General features: G+C 50.9%; 4 protein-coding genes across 4 annotated transcripts; 2 read left to right on the forward strand and 2 right to left on the reverse strand.

Moving 5' to 3' along the window:
- Window positions 1–470: 470 nt before the first annotated feature.
- EMH_0016130 (uncharacterized protein) lies at window positions 471–3,650 on the forward strand (the record flags this gene model as incomplete). Its single annotated transcript, XM_013495876.1, has 5 exons — window positions 471–790; window positions 2,342–2,638; window positions 2,766–2,824; window positions 3,045–3,124; window positions 3,306–3,650. 5 exons carry the CDS (start codon window positions 471–473, stop codon window positions 3,648–3,650), a joined length of 1,101 nt encoding a protein of 366 aa, XP_013351330.1.
- Window positions 3,651–4,973: 1,323 nt separating this feature from the next.
- On the reverse strand, window positions 4,974–8,434 carry EMH_0016240 (uncharacterized protein; the record flags this gene model as incomplete). Its single annotated transcript, XM_013495877.1, has 10 exons — window positions 4,974–5,218; window positions 5,512–5,701; window positions 6,697–6,772; window positions 6,889–7,022; window positions 7,121–7,252; window positions 7,379–7,467; window positions 7,590–7,684; window positions 7,804–7,925; window positions 8,016–8,087; window positions 8,270–8,434. The coding sequence occupies 10 exons, from the start codon at window positions 8,432–8,434 to the stop codon at window positions 4,974–4,976; spliced, it is 1,320 nt and encodes a 439-aa protein (XP_013351331.1).
- Window positions 8,435–9,392: 958 nt separating this feature from the next.
- Window positions 9,393–10,195, forward strand: EMH_0016360 (uncharacterized protein; the record flags this gene model as incomplete). The annotated part of the gene is made up of 3 exons (XM_013495878.1): window positions 9,393–9,497; window positions 9,597–9,824; window positions 10,037–10,195. 3 exons carry the CDS (start codon window positions 9,393–9,395, stop codon window positions 10,193–10,195), a joined length of 492 nt encoding a protein of 163 aa, XP_013351332.1.
- A 361-nt stretch (window positions 10,196–10,556) lies between these two features.
- On the reverse strand, window positions 10,557–13,381 carry EMH_0016470 (GTP-binding conserved hypothetical domain-containing protein, putative; the record flags this gene model as incomplete). The annotated part of the gene is made up of 5 exons (XM_013495879.1): window positions 10,557–11,777; window positions 11,913–12,373; window positions 12,502–12,619; window positions 12,963–13,131; window positions 13,266–13,381. 5 exons carry the CDS (start codon window positions 13,379–13,381, stop codon window positions 10,557–10,559), a joined length of 2,085 nt encoding a protein of 694 aa, XP_013351333.1.
- Between the last annotated feature and the right edge of the window lie 942 nt (window positions 13,382–14,323).

Genomic DNA, 14,323 nt, shown 5'->3' on the forward strand with positions numbered 1-14,323 from the left:
AGAATAGAAACCTGGACGCCCACGTTGGTCGCTAACCTGGGCTCCATCCATCCGCAAGGAAACACGGTGCCATGCTTTCCCACTGAGCTACTAAGTGAACACCGATAATGGGGAGAGGGGACTTCCCCAACCTAATGCGACAACAGATTCGTGCCGCGATCGAGTGTTACAGGTCAACTAGCCTCTACCATAGGAACCTAGGATTCTTTTTCGTTGGCATTTTAGGGGGGACTATTTGGGGGTCATACAAGAGAAAGGCGAATGATGCAACGAATGCGGACTGTGCGGCAGTTCACCTGACGTTCTACAACCTCCCAGCTGCACTTTCACAACAGCAGCAAGGTCGCCAGGCCTCATCTCGGGATCAGACTGATCGTCAGTTATTCTTGCAACGGAAACGCACATTTGAAAGCCTTTGGGAAGAAGCAGCAAGGCTGCTTCAAAAACAGCCGGGATACACATATACGCAGATGTTCCGCTCGTTACCCCCGGACGAGGAAACCCAAAGTACAGGCCTAAGTAATGCGGCAGATGCAGAACTAGAACGTCACGGATGTGCCCGCAAGGGCGTTGGTGCGGGTATTGAAGCACCAGCTGAATCTGACGGTACCAACCAAGACCAGCGAGCGGTTGACTATGTTGAGTTGCGGGTGTGGGAAAACGAAGAGTCGCGTAAGAAGGCGGACGTGCTACAGATGCCCTTCATGCAAAAAATGCAAGACCTAGGTGTTAAATTGGAAACGGGCCTTTACAGGCGTGTGTTTGACGACGCACTTATCCGCCTTATCCAGTAAGCAGTGTATTCTAGATCACCTCAGGTAGGTGATACTTGGAGTATGCATATATATATATATATATATATATATATATATATATATATATATATATATATATATATATATANAGAGCTCATTCACACGTTTTGTCGCTTCCTACAACTGTACACGGAACCTACTGACCAAGAACCCTTTGGTTTTGTTCAGGGAGAGAATTGACGATTAATATGTTGAGGGTGGTTCGCCCATCGCTGGCGCATCGCATACTACAACTCTGTAGTAGTGTCGCTTCGGACGTCTGTAGTCGTTGGCAAACTGTAGTCTAGAAAAGTTCAGTATCTCCAAAACTTGACACGACTCCTACAGTTCTGCCGAGTGCCTACGCAGTACGGGAGAGGTGTTCAGGGTGGGGCCGATGCTGTAGCCTAGGGAGGAGAAAGCTTCTCATATTGAGTATACGGCGGTTGAACTACCAGCTATATGAGTTCTACGTGCGTTCTAGACGCAAGTTGCGCTGCTGTTGCCGTCGAGCCGGCCGCGCACTGCGTCTGACCACTTCGATCGACCCACTGGGGGTAGTTGACGGCGGTGACGAGTTGTGTGTTGTATGTTTGAGGGGCATCTCCCTTTTAAATAACAAATTCTAGAACATTTATGTGCGACAGCGGATGAGCCTGCAGTTTCAGCGTAACGTAGCCGTCAGACCACGACTGGTTGGTAGAGTGTCTAACACATGCATGGGCTCGTTCAGAGTGGATACTCCTCCTATGTGTGGATAAAGTATGCAAATAAGCAGTGTATTTTAATTTAAGCCATTTTCGGGCTTTTTCCGACCAAATACGAGTGACGAAAGTGGGCCTCCTCAATCCCCCCCCACCGCCGACAGCACCGAACAGCGAGCGCACCGTAGTCTCCGTGGCCTCCGCCTAAGCTTCGCCCTGCTGTTTTGCAAGCGAATTATTCACTAAAAAAGATTTTCTCGATTGCTGGAAGTTTTATACTGGCTGGCTTAACTTTCTGCTCTGCCATGCCGGCGAATGACGTGTGAGTGGTCTCGTGAGCTCGAAGTTCCCCGTGCAGCTGAAACCACTGGTTTTTTCCCGCATTGTACGTTAAACATTTGAATCGCTGAACTTATTTACGAGGACTTTTGAACATATAGTGAATCTAAGTTTCTATGGTAACTGTATTGGTGCGTGTTTGCCCGATCAATGCGCGTCTTCGCGACTCGCCAGCCCGTGCCTTCCGCTGAACACCAGCAGTCCAAGAGGGAACCAAAGGCATTTTCCGAGAATTTCCGAGCAAGCCGGGGGCGAGGTGTCCCCGTGCCGATGGAGCTAGAGTCTTTGACTAGTTCTCTCTGCAACTGTGAAGGAGGGCTCTCTCCGACTCGCAGTGTTCCCGCTGAAACCGTGCGTGAAAGCCTTCTCGACGAAGTCATTTGAAATGAAGCGACAGCACAGAAATTCTTTGTCCCTGTGGCTACCACTGCTAGCTCAGGTCCTCCTTGTCATTGCCGTTTCCGTCCCAGCGTCCATATATGCAGATCAAGGGGCACTCCGCAGGGCAAAAAGTAAACAGGAGCCATTCCTGGCTCCTGATCACTTTACTCCATTCACAGGAGAACCTGACACAAATGTGCAGGCTTCTAGGCCTGCTATTCACACGCTTACGAGTGAGTTTGGTTTCGTGGAAATTTTCAAGAAATTATTTGGAGGGAAAGGCGAGGAACAGGAGGAAGCGCCCACAACATCGGAGCAACGAAAGAGTGCCTGGCAGGAGGAAGAAAGGCATGCTGAGTTCGCATTTTGCTCTGACGTGGGGTTCAGAGGCCTTCACCCAGAGGAAGGTGGTGAAGAAGCGTGAGCGTTTTAGCAATGCCAAATGTATCTAATCCTGCGACTACAATTACCCTAGCCTGTAAGCTTAAATGGAGGACAGTTCTTATGTTTGGGTGCGAATGCATGCTTGCTTTCTGTTTGCTCTCAGCGCATGTTGGAGTCGATGCGGCCGTGTTTGCGAAGGAGCAATGTTTCTTGCTGAGGATGGTATGATCTAAAAGCCTTCCTGATTGTTCCATATACAGCTTTTAGCATCATTTTTAGCATTTTTAGCATCTGGCGATGTCTAGCTGCAGTTCGAGCGTCACGGCGGTCATCTCATTCGTGACTGGGATATCTTTGTGGTGCCCTTGGCCGTAGACGCCTTTTCACGAAACTGCACGGCTACAGTCGTGCCATTTTTATTGACGGATGTATGTGGATGCAGCACTGCCGGAGTGGAGACTTGTTCCCGTCGCGACAAGGACAAAGCCCTGCAAAACGCCTGCTAAAAAATCTGCAGTTCAGGTAAGTGATCGAATTTTTGAGGGGATGCATAATTCCAGCCAAATATGTTGCGTGTTTCCTGTCAATGCTTTTCCGGTCAATTAAGCGAATATGCCTAGCTAGATGTAATTGCAGATCGACTTCCCCTATTGTATCGGTAAATGAGGACTTTTTTGAGTGCTTTTTGCAACGGTCTCTGCAGATTTTGTGCAAGGCTATCAAGAAACCGACGCAGTACGACATCAGCAGTGCTGTAAAACAGGAGACAACTTTTGACGTTGAGGCGCAACAGCAAGAACAAATGCAGCAGCTGTCAAAGCAACAAATGCTGCTGCAGCACCAACCACCTTCAACACACGCCTTCGCAGCAGCTTCCCCTGGGTACCTTCCGGAAGAAGCTCAACTGGCGCCTCAGACTTTTGCAGCTGCAGCGTATGGACGAGGACGAAGCGCTCTCCCACAGTGGGCTCTTTACCTCATCATCACGGGGGTTGCTCTGCTGTGTGGTCTTATCCTCTGCTGCTGTTTATGCTTCTGCCGGCGCTAACAATTCCACTTGTATGCGGATGGGGAAGGAACGCCAGCCAAAAAAATAAATATCTTTCCTGCTAGCGAAGACGAAAATCCTGCTAGCGCAAACGAAAGACCCACCGATGGAGCTCAGCTTCAGCTGCACGACTCTGTGCCGCTGAAGCTCTGTGAGCAAAATCAATTGTATTTTTACCGGTCTAACCTGATGCAATAGCACGTCAATCGTATGATGCTATTGACTGGGAACTCAGGGGCCGCTACCTAATTGTTTGTCACTTCGTATGACACGGCTCTTTTTCCAATGTCTGCGAGACATGGCCGTTTTCGGGGGGGTTTTGCCCCAAGTAAAGGTGTGGAGTTTTTTTTTGCGTACAGAGGTGCTATAGCGCATATCCTGTACAAAATTACCACAACCACTGCCTAAAAAAGGCTACGGCAAGTACTACTTTTTAAGCAGGTCTCTCACAGGCCTCGTACGCGTCCACAAGGACTGCCGTTGCTAACCCTCTAGGCACCTCGCCGTTTCATAGCAATGGTATTATTACCTGATAACCTATCTGTTTGTCAGTTTCACTGTGACGGCAAGTGAAGTTCTGTGCGCTGGCTCTTGACGTTGGAACGGGCAGGACCATTAAGGCGTTGTCCAGAGGGGAAAAGTGGGAGCCCGATGCATCGATAAGTTTTACAGATCTCATAGGTTTCAATACAAAGGGGTGTTCAGTGCTTTATTTCGCGTTTATGCCATTGCTCCCCTGTGGGGCCGGCATGACCACCACCGCTGGCTTGCNGGTCGTGGCCGTCTAGAGTCGTGCACGGTCCAAATGGACAGCGGCTCGAGGAGGCCGCGGTCCATTCGCGGCCGCACGGTCTCCGCCCAAAAGTGGGGGATAATTCGACTGATAGAACATGTATTTCCATACATAAAGGCTCATCTGGCAGGAAAATATTGCTATTTATATGGTTTCAGGTGAAATAACGGGCTGTGTGCTGTGCCTATGCGACTTGCCCACCCGCATTGGCGACGGCTTCATCTGATCTCAGGTAGGTAGCTGTCTTGGATTCCACGAAGCCGCTCCAGATGACCAGGTTGCACTCTCTAAAGTTTAGAGGTAAACTTACTTTTGCAAGAACTACTATACCACGCTTCCACGACAAGCCGGCCTCTTCAGAACCTTCAGGCAGCGCAGCTCGCCATCTCGCTGCTGCCCCCGACCGATGTGTTGCCTGGAACTTCCACACCAAGTCCAAGATATCCTGGCTTCTACTTAACTAGACGAATTGCTGCTGTTCCGTAATCTCAAGGCTCAGACACCGGAGGCACCATGGCCGATCGGGATGCTCAGTCTCCCGAGTTGAAGGCCAGCGAGGCTTCCGCGAGGGAGAGCCAGCCTTTGCTCCCTAGGAAAGCCAAAACCTCAACTACGTATAAGCAATTTTGTTGTTGTTCTCTCGGAACATCTGTGACCATCTGGGCGGTCTTTCTCCTGGCATTCTCCACGTATGTCCTCTTTGATCCCAATGTCTCCGGTGCAGCATACACAGCTGGTGGGGTAGTAGGGATCATCACTGCAAGTCTTCTACTCTCTGCTATTGGAAAGCAAAACGCTTTCCCTGCCTTCGTTGCAGTTTACACTCAAATCGCTTTGAACATCATTTGGGCTTTGCAGCTTGGCCTCACCATTTACCTCTATTGGAGAATCCAGCAAAATACTCATGGCAGATCAATCTACACAATCGCTACAGCTGGATGGCGGCAGCATGGAGGCTTTGGGCGGCTGCCTGCAGCCCGCTTCTTAATTGTTGACCTACCACTGAGCGTCGTTCTGTGCGCTCGCATTGCCTTGCTGGGGACGCTCCTACTCGTTTCTCATCCCAACCTACGGGTCCTGTGGAGTTTTTATCGGGTTCTGCAAGCTGGAGGCACAACCTTCGAGTATAAAAGTGCAGAAGAAATCGAGGAACAGGTTCTTCAATCGCAGCTCCCCGGCCTGCCGTCCGCCACGCCCACGCCGCGGCCTTGGGGCCCTTCGCTTCAAGGGAGTTCTCGCTCGAGAGAGTTCGCTCCCTCTTGGCAAGCATGAAGTGCACAAAGGCCTCTGCATAAGGGCTGTATGATGGCTCCCCACAACAGACGACGCTGAAGCTCACGGGGCAAAAAGGTGAGTGTGCTTACGCTCGAATGCATTTACGCAGCGGCACTCATATTTGCCCAAGGGATGTATAATTTTTTTCCAGGTTTCAAATTTGATATTGCTATAGCAGTGCAGCAATTGCAGTACACTGCTTTTCTGCTGGTAACCCCCCCGAACCTTCCAAAGATGAAGTACTTCATCCTTTTGTTCAAGGGGGCTAGAGCTGCATCTTTAGAACCTATGTCGGTATTTTACTGGACTGATGAAAACCAACTAGACATTGCTCCACCCTTTGTGTCATTTGTTTCGCGCTANGCAGGCTCACCCACAAACCGTACACCCGAAAACCTCATTCATGCACCGCAGGAGCTCTTCTCCCAGCCTGTACGCTTCGAAAGCAAAAGAAAACTGTCCCTTGCTCTACTGTGCCACCTGTTCTCCACCTCAAGGCGAGTAGCCGAGCGAAGCGCGTGGCTGTTAGTCTCAAGATGGAGTAGCACGCATGCCACTACAACGGCATATTTCCTGAGCTTTCAGAAATAGGAATCCACCGCCAGATTATCCGGGAGTTCTGATTTATCCATTGCTTGCACTTCCCCAATTTCGTGCTCGTTTCTGCTGCGGATCGCTGGCTCGGCTACTGTCGAAAGGCTTTACGGGGGGCCAATCCGGCCAACGGAATGCTCCCATCATCAACGCGTCTCGCGGCACATTTAAGGCGAAATTCCTCTAACAAGGCAAATAAGAAAACACCACAAGTGGCCTCCATGTATAGATGGCGGCATAGCACCTCCGTCATCAACTTAGTTGGCTCCTCGCGTACGGGGTTTGCTTTAGACCCTGCCTCCCCCTGTTTGCTACTGGCCATGCGGCCCTAGTCCACTGTATGTACTACACTAGACGCATAGGAAGAGCGAAAGCGGAGCTTACCGCCCTCAAGGAGTAGGTGGTGAGCGCAATTAGCTCCGGGCAATCGCGCCTCTTCTCCTTGGCGTCATAAACCGTCCTGAGAACCCAGACATACACATAAGCAGCCTACTAATCAGTTCAAGCATCTCAAGGTCCCGAGCCTGAAAATAAGAGAAGGTTGGGCTTCCGGGACGGGAACAGAGCTGCGCATACACCCAAAGTCGATGGGCCAACTGCCCTGCCGGAAAAGCATCCTCATCTTCAAATGCCTCGTCCAGAGCAACGCAAAATCCTAAAGAAGTGAACTGCTGCTCGCGAAGAACAGCTGGGATTTTGAACTCGTTTACCTGAAGAAGGGCAACGACAGATGCACTGAGTAAACTTACNAGAAGGTACGAGCATGCGCACTCTTGAACCAACCATAGTAAACTATTTACCAGTACACCTGCAAGTCGCTATGCGAAACACCGTCATCCGGAGGCACATCCTGCGTGTGACTTGCCCCCTCTTGAATGAGGATATTTGTCAGAAAGTCCCAAAGCGCATCCCACAACTTAATCTTGAGCGTTTCCAAACCCTGCATACGCACAACCCTCTTCACCAGCGCCAGCTGTTGCCTGAAGCGCAACGGGGACCATCAAGGCGAAGAATTGTGCTGCGGAACTGAACAGGTGGTTCGACAGATGGACAGGATTCTGCTTACAGCTTTCTGGAGGGCGCAGTGAAGAGACCACAGGTGTACAAGCAAAAAGTAGATTCGACTGTTGAAATCTGTCTCCCCTATTCCAAAGCCTGCAGCAAACAGCTCACCAGCAGCGCTTTGTTGTTGCTGTCGAATGCAATTTTAACAAGGCATTCACTACATTAGGCAGTGAGGCAAGCACACGCCCTGAAACGGTAGAAGGCGAACTCACACTTCGCAGTAAGCACTGTATCTTCGTAACGCGGAAGAATTGTGCGGAAAAGTCGACGCCCACTCTCTTCCAGCCCCCTTGGTGACAAAACGTAACTGCGGAATCCACTGGCAACAACCAACTGCATTTTACTGGGACGCATGCTTAGGCAAGTTTGGCAGACCGGCAGGCAGGCCACAAGGAGAGCAACGACGCAAGGATGCCATTGCCTCACCTCCAGAAATTACGAACTCGCTGCAACAACGAAAGTTGCAAAACTTTCTCTCGTTCTCTTTGAGTAAGCAGGCAGTCGGCTACCTCCTTCGCTGTCAATGAACTCCAGGAAGAAGCGATTATCTGGAAGCCACCAAGGAACAAACTGTTGGGAATGCACACAAATGCCCCCAATGTACACTGGGAAATGCACTGTACAGTGGCACGCCTTACCCGTTCGTGACACAATTTTAGCCGTGCTTCCTCCTCCGGCGAAAAACAAAAGTCGATAAAGCGATTCTCGGTCTGAACGAGTACGCACAGCAGATTCGCCGTGCTCTGCCGCGTGAATTATCTCTTCGAAATCGTTGTCTATCTCCACAGTTTGCACGTATTGGCACTGTGCTGACTATCCACTCGGCAAAGCAGCTAATCTCGTAGAATCTACAGCACGGACGTCGCCAGGCATATTTAGACGCGAAACGCACCGTGCGCCAGATGAACTGACGGTCACCACCCTTCGGTTCTCCTGAACCTTTCGACTGGTCGCTACTGCACGCCTCCTGTTCTAAGGTAGATTCACTTCTGCTGCATGCGTTGTGGTACCTCGAAACACGGTCGATATTTCCATTGTAGGCTCCTACGTAGCGCATCGAGATAGCTGGAGATGCTTCGCACATAACAACGCGAAGGCTATTTGTTGGGGCAGCGGTTACTGGAGAAATGTTGGTGCTCCTCAGAGCGTAGGTGGAAATCCTGGTATACACGGTCGTAGTTCGCCCCACACGCCCTCCGAGTTGAGAGCTTCGTTCGGCATAAAAGCGAGGTCCCTTCCACATGGTGCCTGGAACTGTTGTAGAGAAAGGGGTTGGCTTCATAGGGGAAGCACCTCTACACTTTAGATGGGTCGGAGAAGGGCCATCGAGAGGCTATTCGGTCGGTGGGAGTGGGCAGCCACTGTGGATCTGAACGACCCAAGGAAAACAAGTCATGAAAATGGGCAGCTGTAAGTCGCGCTAGCATATATGCGATACGAACATGTGAAGATGAGCTGAGCCTCGCAAACAAGATGCATCTTCAAGCTAACTAACTGGATCCATACTGAGGCGATTCAAGACGTTAGCGACATCTAAAGTGCTCGCAGTTTTACACACCTCAGAAATTCCAACAATATGACTCAACGCTAAATGAGGAAGAAAATTCACAGTGACGCTCAGCGTGATGTGGTTAACTACGCCTGGGATCGCATGCAGACCTGCAGCCCCTAAAGTAGAGACCTCACAGTCAGTATTGGGGATTAGATCGAAACTTAAACTACAATCTTTTTAATTCCAGTAATGCGGACATTTTAAGTGGAATAATCGGCCAACACTGCACCAGGAAGGTCGGATGGCAATCCAGGGTTAATTTATGGCGATCGACCTTCCGCACGGGATGGTATGCCTTCTCCCCGTACAGTAGGCCGCTTGTTAAATTGAAGGTCTGACGTGTCTTATTATATAGCAGCCACATCTGAAGGATACAGCTGCAGGCGGCGTTCAAATAGTGTCAAGCCCACTTGATTCTCGACGTGAGAGCCGGAACAACCCAAAGCTTCATCTTTGAAAGCAGATGCAGCCACCTCTTGGGGGCCCTCCTCAGCTGCAAGCTCCCCCTGCTCGGGACCCTGTAACAAAGCTGCAGATCTTGTTGGGGAACTTGCTCAAGCACTTCACGGTCAGCCGCCATCCTACCATTCGCGGTGTTGCCCTAATGGCCAGACGCCGTTTCACATCTGGATATTCACTTTGTGTGCTGTGATTGACGGAATTTCAGGATGTGGTGGTGCATTTGTCTGACGTTGCCCCGCCACGCTCCGTCTCTGGCGCGGTGGACGTCGACGGAGCTTCTGAAGCAGCGGAGGGCTCCAGCTCAGGTGTTCGGACAGCAATGACCGAGGAGCAGCTAAATGAGTTTATTCTCAGCTGCTCCAAGGGGGTCGGAAACCTTGTACATGTCATAGAAGAAGAAGCAGAGAAGCTTCCAGATGCCATCCAGTCACAGGTAGCGCGCATTCATCCCCCCCGCGCGCAGGGCTTGCACGAACCCGTAGAACACAATATTAGTAAGGGTGGGGCTGCAATAGTTCCACACAAAATCAGGCCGCCCTTGGCGAGAAGAAGACGCCTTACCACTAGACGACGAAGATATGCCAATGCGACGAGAAACGGCCCACCAAATGCTAACCTGAGCACTCGATATTTTTTTCTGCGCAGGAGGAAGTTGAGAGTGAGCTACGGTACCTGGAAAGAGAGAATGAAGTGGCTGCAGCGGAACTGAAGCAGCTCGTGGCATCCGTGCGCCTTGTGCGGGAAGCAATCAGGGAGGCATACAGGGATGCTGCCACCGACGGCACTCGCATCACTATAGACTAGAACTTGCATGGACGGTCGGTCTCCCTATGAACTGGACCTCTGTGCGATATTTGCCAGTTGCACGTGAAGGCTCCTCTTAATACTACAATGCTTTCTGCTGTGAAACACTAGGGACTCCTGCAGGTACCTAGGAGTCCCCTTATCCAATTTTTTTTCGTTAAACCTTCAGTTCAGTTTCACTGGGAAAGCGGCATTTTCACCCGGCCGTAACTGCATCTATCGTGGCCGTCTGCCCGTCTGCAGTCGCTTGTTGCCCTGGTATGCTGTGGATGTCGCATATGGTCGTTCAAACCACAGCGCCCGGACGATAACAATTGCTCGATGGAAAATTCAGGGCATTCCCGCCATAAACAACGGTTTCCTACCATCCTTCCAGCCACCCTGGGGCCAGTAGTTGCTGTTGCTGTTGTCTTCCTACTGCATAATTTGCGATGCTCACAGAAGACTGATCGTACCCTTGACCGTGTTCTTGTTTATGCTCATTGGTGTTTGTTGGAGGGGGGATGGGCTGTCGTGCTTCTTGGGTGGCACCAAACCCACGTGCACATTCTTCACTTGTGCGCGAAGTCTCTCGGCGACATTGGGTATCTAAAACAAAAGACAATCTGTCACCTTTGCGCCGCATCGTCCAGGAGAGCCCTACTGCTGCTTCCCTTCCAGTTTTTTCCCCGCATGCGCGAATTCGTTTGTTGTTATTGTTATCACTCGCGGATGAGCCTTGATAGCTTTTCTCAGATGCTGCCTGTTGCAGACGCCCACTCAGGCATGCAGGTCCGTCAGTAGCAGAAATGTTATTGCCTTCCCCTGCACCCCGATCCCGAATGATCCGCTTTATCGCTGGCATCTCTCCTGGAGAAGGATATCGTATAGGAGGAAGCTCGAATGTGTGCCGACCCAAATAACCCTGAGTAAAGTCGCTGAGAAGACGCTGCGCGGCAGCTCCTTCGTTGGAGTGATGCCTCTCTTCTGCCAACTGAAGGAAAAACGGCAACAGCGGGCCAAACTTCAACATTATAATTACTGCAATATCTTCTTTTTCATCCAGCATGCCTTTAAAGTTAGTTTTCCCACACAGTAGCAGGGGAGAATAGAGTATTTCTACTAACACACCGTCCATCCCTCTCCCTCCCACCCCACTCACCGTCAGCAGCAGTTGCACTCCCATATTCAATTCGTCTTTGAAGGCCTCCCTGTTCATTTTGTATCGAGTCATCACTCTGTCTAAGTCGCTGGCTGCTGGCAACAACTTTCTGATGCGGAAGAAGGCGTTTCCCAGAGCCACAGCCGCTTCTTCTATCGTGAACAGGCAACTGTGAGGCAACATGTGAAATGCCCCGAGAAGCGCTAGCTCGTCAGGGGATGGACACGGATGCGTAAAGTCGAAGAATATACCTAAATCGAGCTGTCCCTGCCGCGCGCCTGTGCCAAGGTGCTGCTGCAGTTGGTGCTGTTGTGAAAAATTCAGCCGCCGTTTGCGCTTACCTTTGCCGGGATGCACGGGAATAAATCCCGGAGTGTCTATCACATCAAAAAGCCGTGACATATCCCCCCGTCGAGCCAAGGAAACAGGCTGTCTGTGCAACTGCGAAGCACATGCAAGTCGCATACTGTCAATCAGTTTCTATTCGTCTCTTCAACAGATTGGGTACTCCTTCCAGTGCTGTAAAGGGGGCCTTGACTTGTTCTAAGCAGCAGCCACAGTCTTTGAGTGTCTCACGTTGACAGACTGCGTGGTGCCTGGCCATCGGTAACTGCGAGCAACTTTCCTCCCCACAAGGCAGTTGGCAAGCTTGCTCTTTCCCACATTGGGGACCCCAACAATAAGAATGCGGAGGGGCTTCTTCTGCTGGAGTGAAGCCTTCGTGAGTACCTCCCCAGCATGTGCTGCTTCGTCAGTTGCTCCTTTGAAGGCAGCAACGAGTTGAGCAACTTGGCCAGATGGCGAAGATGCTTCTTCTCCCTCTAGTTGAGCAGCAGTTGCTGCTTTCTTACAAAGGGAACGAAACGCATCCAGCTCCTTCCGGTAGCGACGATGTCTCTTGACCAGACTACGCAAAAGCCGTTGTACTCGTACAATTGCTGCAGGTTCCCGAGCGTCAATAAACAGATACGGCAGCCGTGGAGCCAATGGACAGACATCCGACAATGCACGCAGTAGTCCTGTTGAGATCACAAGGCCTCGTAAACAATTCAGAACATTACAACTGTCTAGTATCCTACACAGGAATACCGTGCATCGTGCTGCAGCTCGGTGCGGAGTGTGGAGGTGGAGGCAGGCAGAGATCATGAAACGTTGCTGTAGTTACCTGAGGTTCTCACTTGTTTACGGGCTCTCGTGAGCTCCGCGTGCAGCTCCAATGCCGCTGCTTCTCGACTCTCACGTCGGAAGTGCCGCTGCCATTGGCGAGTTGCTAGTGGGCTAGCCTGCGCAAGTGGGGTGCAGAGTGCACAAGACGCTCTACAGCTCTCCCCGAGTCTGATTTTATGTGTATATATATGCAATAACGCATCTATACAGAGCGAATCAGACTTGCGGAGGATATTTTTACCGCGGATGCCACCCAGTAACTCTTTTCCTTCGCAAGCGAGCATTCATCCGGCGCAACGTAGCAGACGCATTAACGAACACAACCGGAAATAAACTATACCAACGCGAAAGAGGGCAGACTGGTGAAGCGGGTACTGAAGATCGACTGCGAAATGCCGGTTGAAGTGAAAAAAAAAAAANAAAAAAAAAAAACGCCACTACAAGAAAGCAAACACGTACTTGGTCTGCGTGAGTTAGGATAACGACCCTGGGCTTTGGAAGTTGCAGAACGCGCAAGTTGCACCTGGACAACAGCGGCAGTCGAGCATCTCTGACCTCAACAATGGCATCGCACCGTGAAGCTGCTTGCACCAGGGGGACCAGCGACCGCCTAGCGAAGGTAGGGAACCTGAATGGAGTGTAGGAAAACTGAGTAAAAAACACCAATGTAGGCAAGGCAGAATATGACGGGAAAAAGTTCCTGTAAATAGAAATCAATAGTGTCTATGGATAAAAACGAATGGAACGCATGCGATGTCGTACCATTGTGTCCGCCATCGCCTTATGGGCACTTCATCAACGAGGGGATCTTTCAGTTGCATTAAGCGAAACAGCTGTGCCTCCTCAGCAGAGTCATGCCTCTCCGCTGCTTCTTCCATTGTTGCCTTTGCTGGCGGCAGCAGCCCGCGCATTCTGTTCTTTCGGCTGGAACACAGGAATCGAATGTTTCGCCTGCGGATACGAAGTAGCCGCTGGGTATGCATTCCGTCCGCCGTGAACACACGAGCTAGCGGCGAACGTTCTCGCCCCCGCTTGGTTTCAGCATGTCTGGTTGCTGATGATGGGAGAGATGCGCGTAGGATTGTTCCCGTAGCAGCTTCTCCAGTACAAAGATGGTCCTCTAGTCCTCCTTCGTCGAGTACCCACTCACCAGGAGCAATTCGGGAATGACTCGGTCTGTAGTATGATTGTGCAGGGGCACATGGAGGTTTGACAGCCCATGGATATCCTGACGGAGCTTGCAAGCCCTGTAGGATGAAGCCCAAGAGATGAGGCCTCCCTAGTAGTTGCATGCTAAGAGCCCACTTAACTCGCAGGTTGGATGAGGGAAACGAGGCTTGGGCCCGCACAACGACTAGAATGAAGCCCAACACAGATACTGATACTAGCAGACAGCGAAGTATGGGTAGGCGTTGCAGATGGCGCTGGTGCAGCAGGCAAGACGGAACCTGCACGATCATTGGAAGAGGAATTCGCGCAGCAGGGCGACATCATGGACCGCGTGTGGCTAGAGCAGGTTAATAATAATGCAACAAAAGTAGAACTTTCCCGCAGAAAATAGATAACATCCAGAAACGAGGGCGCAAAACAACTATCAATGTTAGGGCGGGTTGGTCCAAGCCCGTGTGGTGGCATGAGCAAAGATACGCTGTACACTGTACTTCGCGGTTAAATGTCTACCGCCAGCAACTGAGTTTCACTTAATTGTGAAGTTAATGCCTTAAGTCAAAGATACTTCGTAATATTGTTTAGGGTCTTGTATGGTACGTGTGGACCCTAGCCGGGTGGGGCCGTGGCCCTGTCAAGCCATACTTGCGAAT

The sequence above is a fragment of the Eimeria mitis genome, genomic scaffold (assembly GCF_000499745.2).
Source record: "Eimeria mitis Houghton genomic scaffold, Emh_scaff18, whole genome shotgun sequence".
Lineage (NCBI taxonomy): Eukaryota > Apicomplexa > Conoidasida > Eucoccidiorida > Eimeriidae > Eimeria > Eimeria mitis.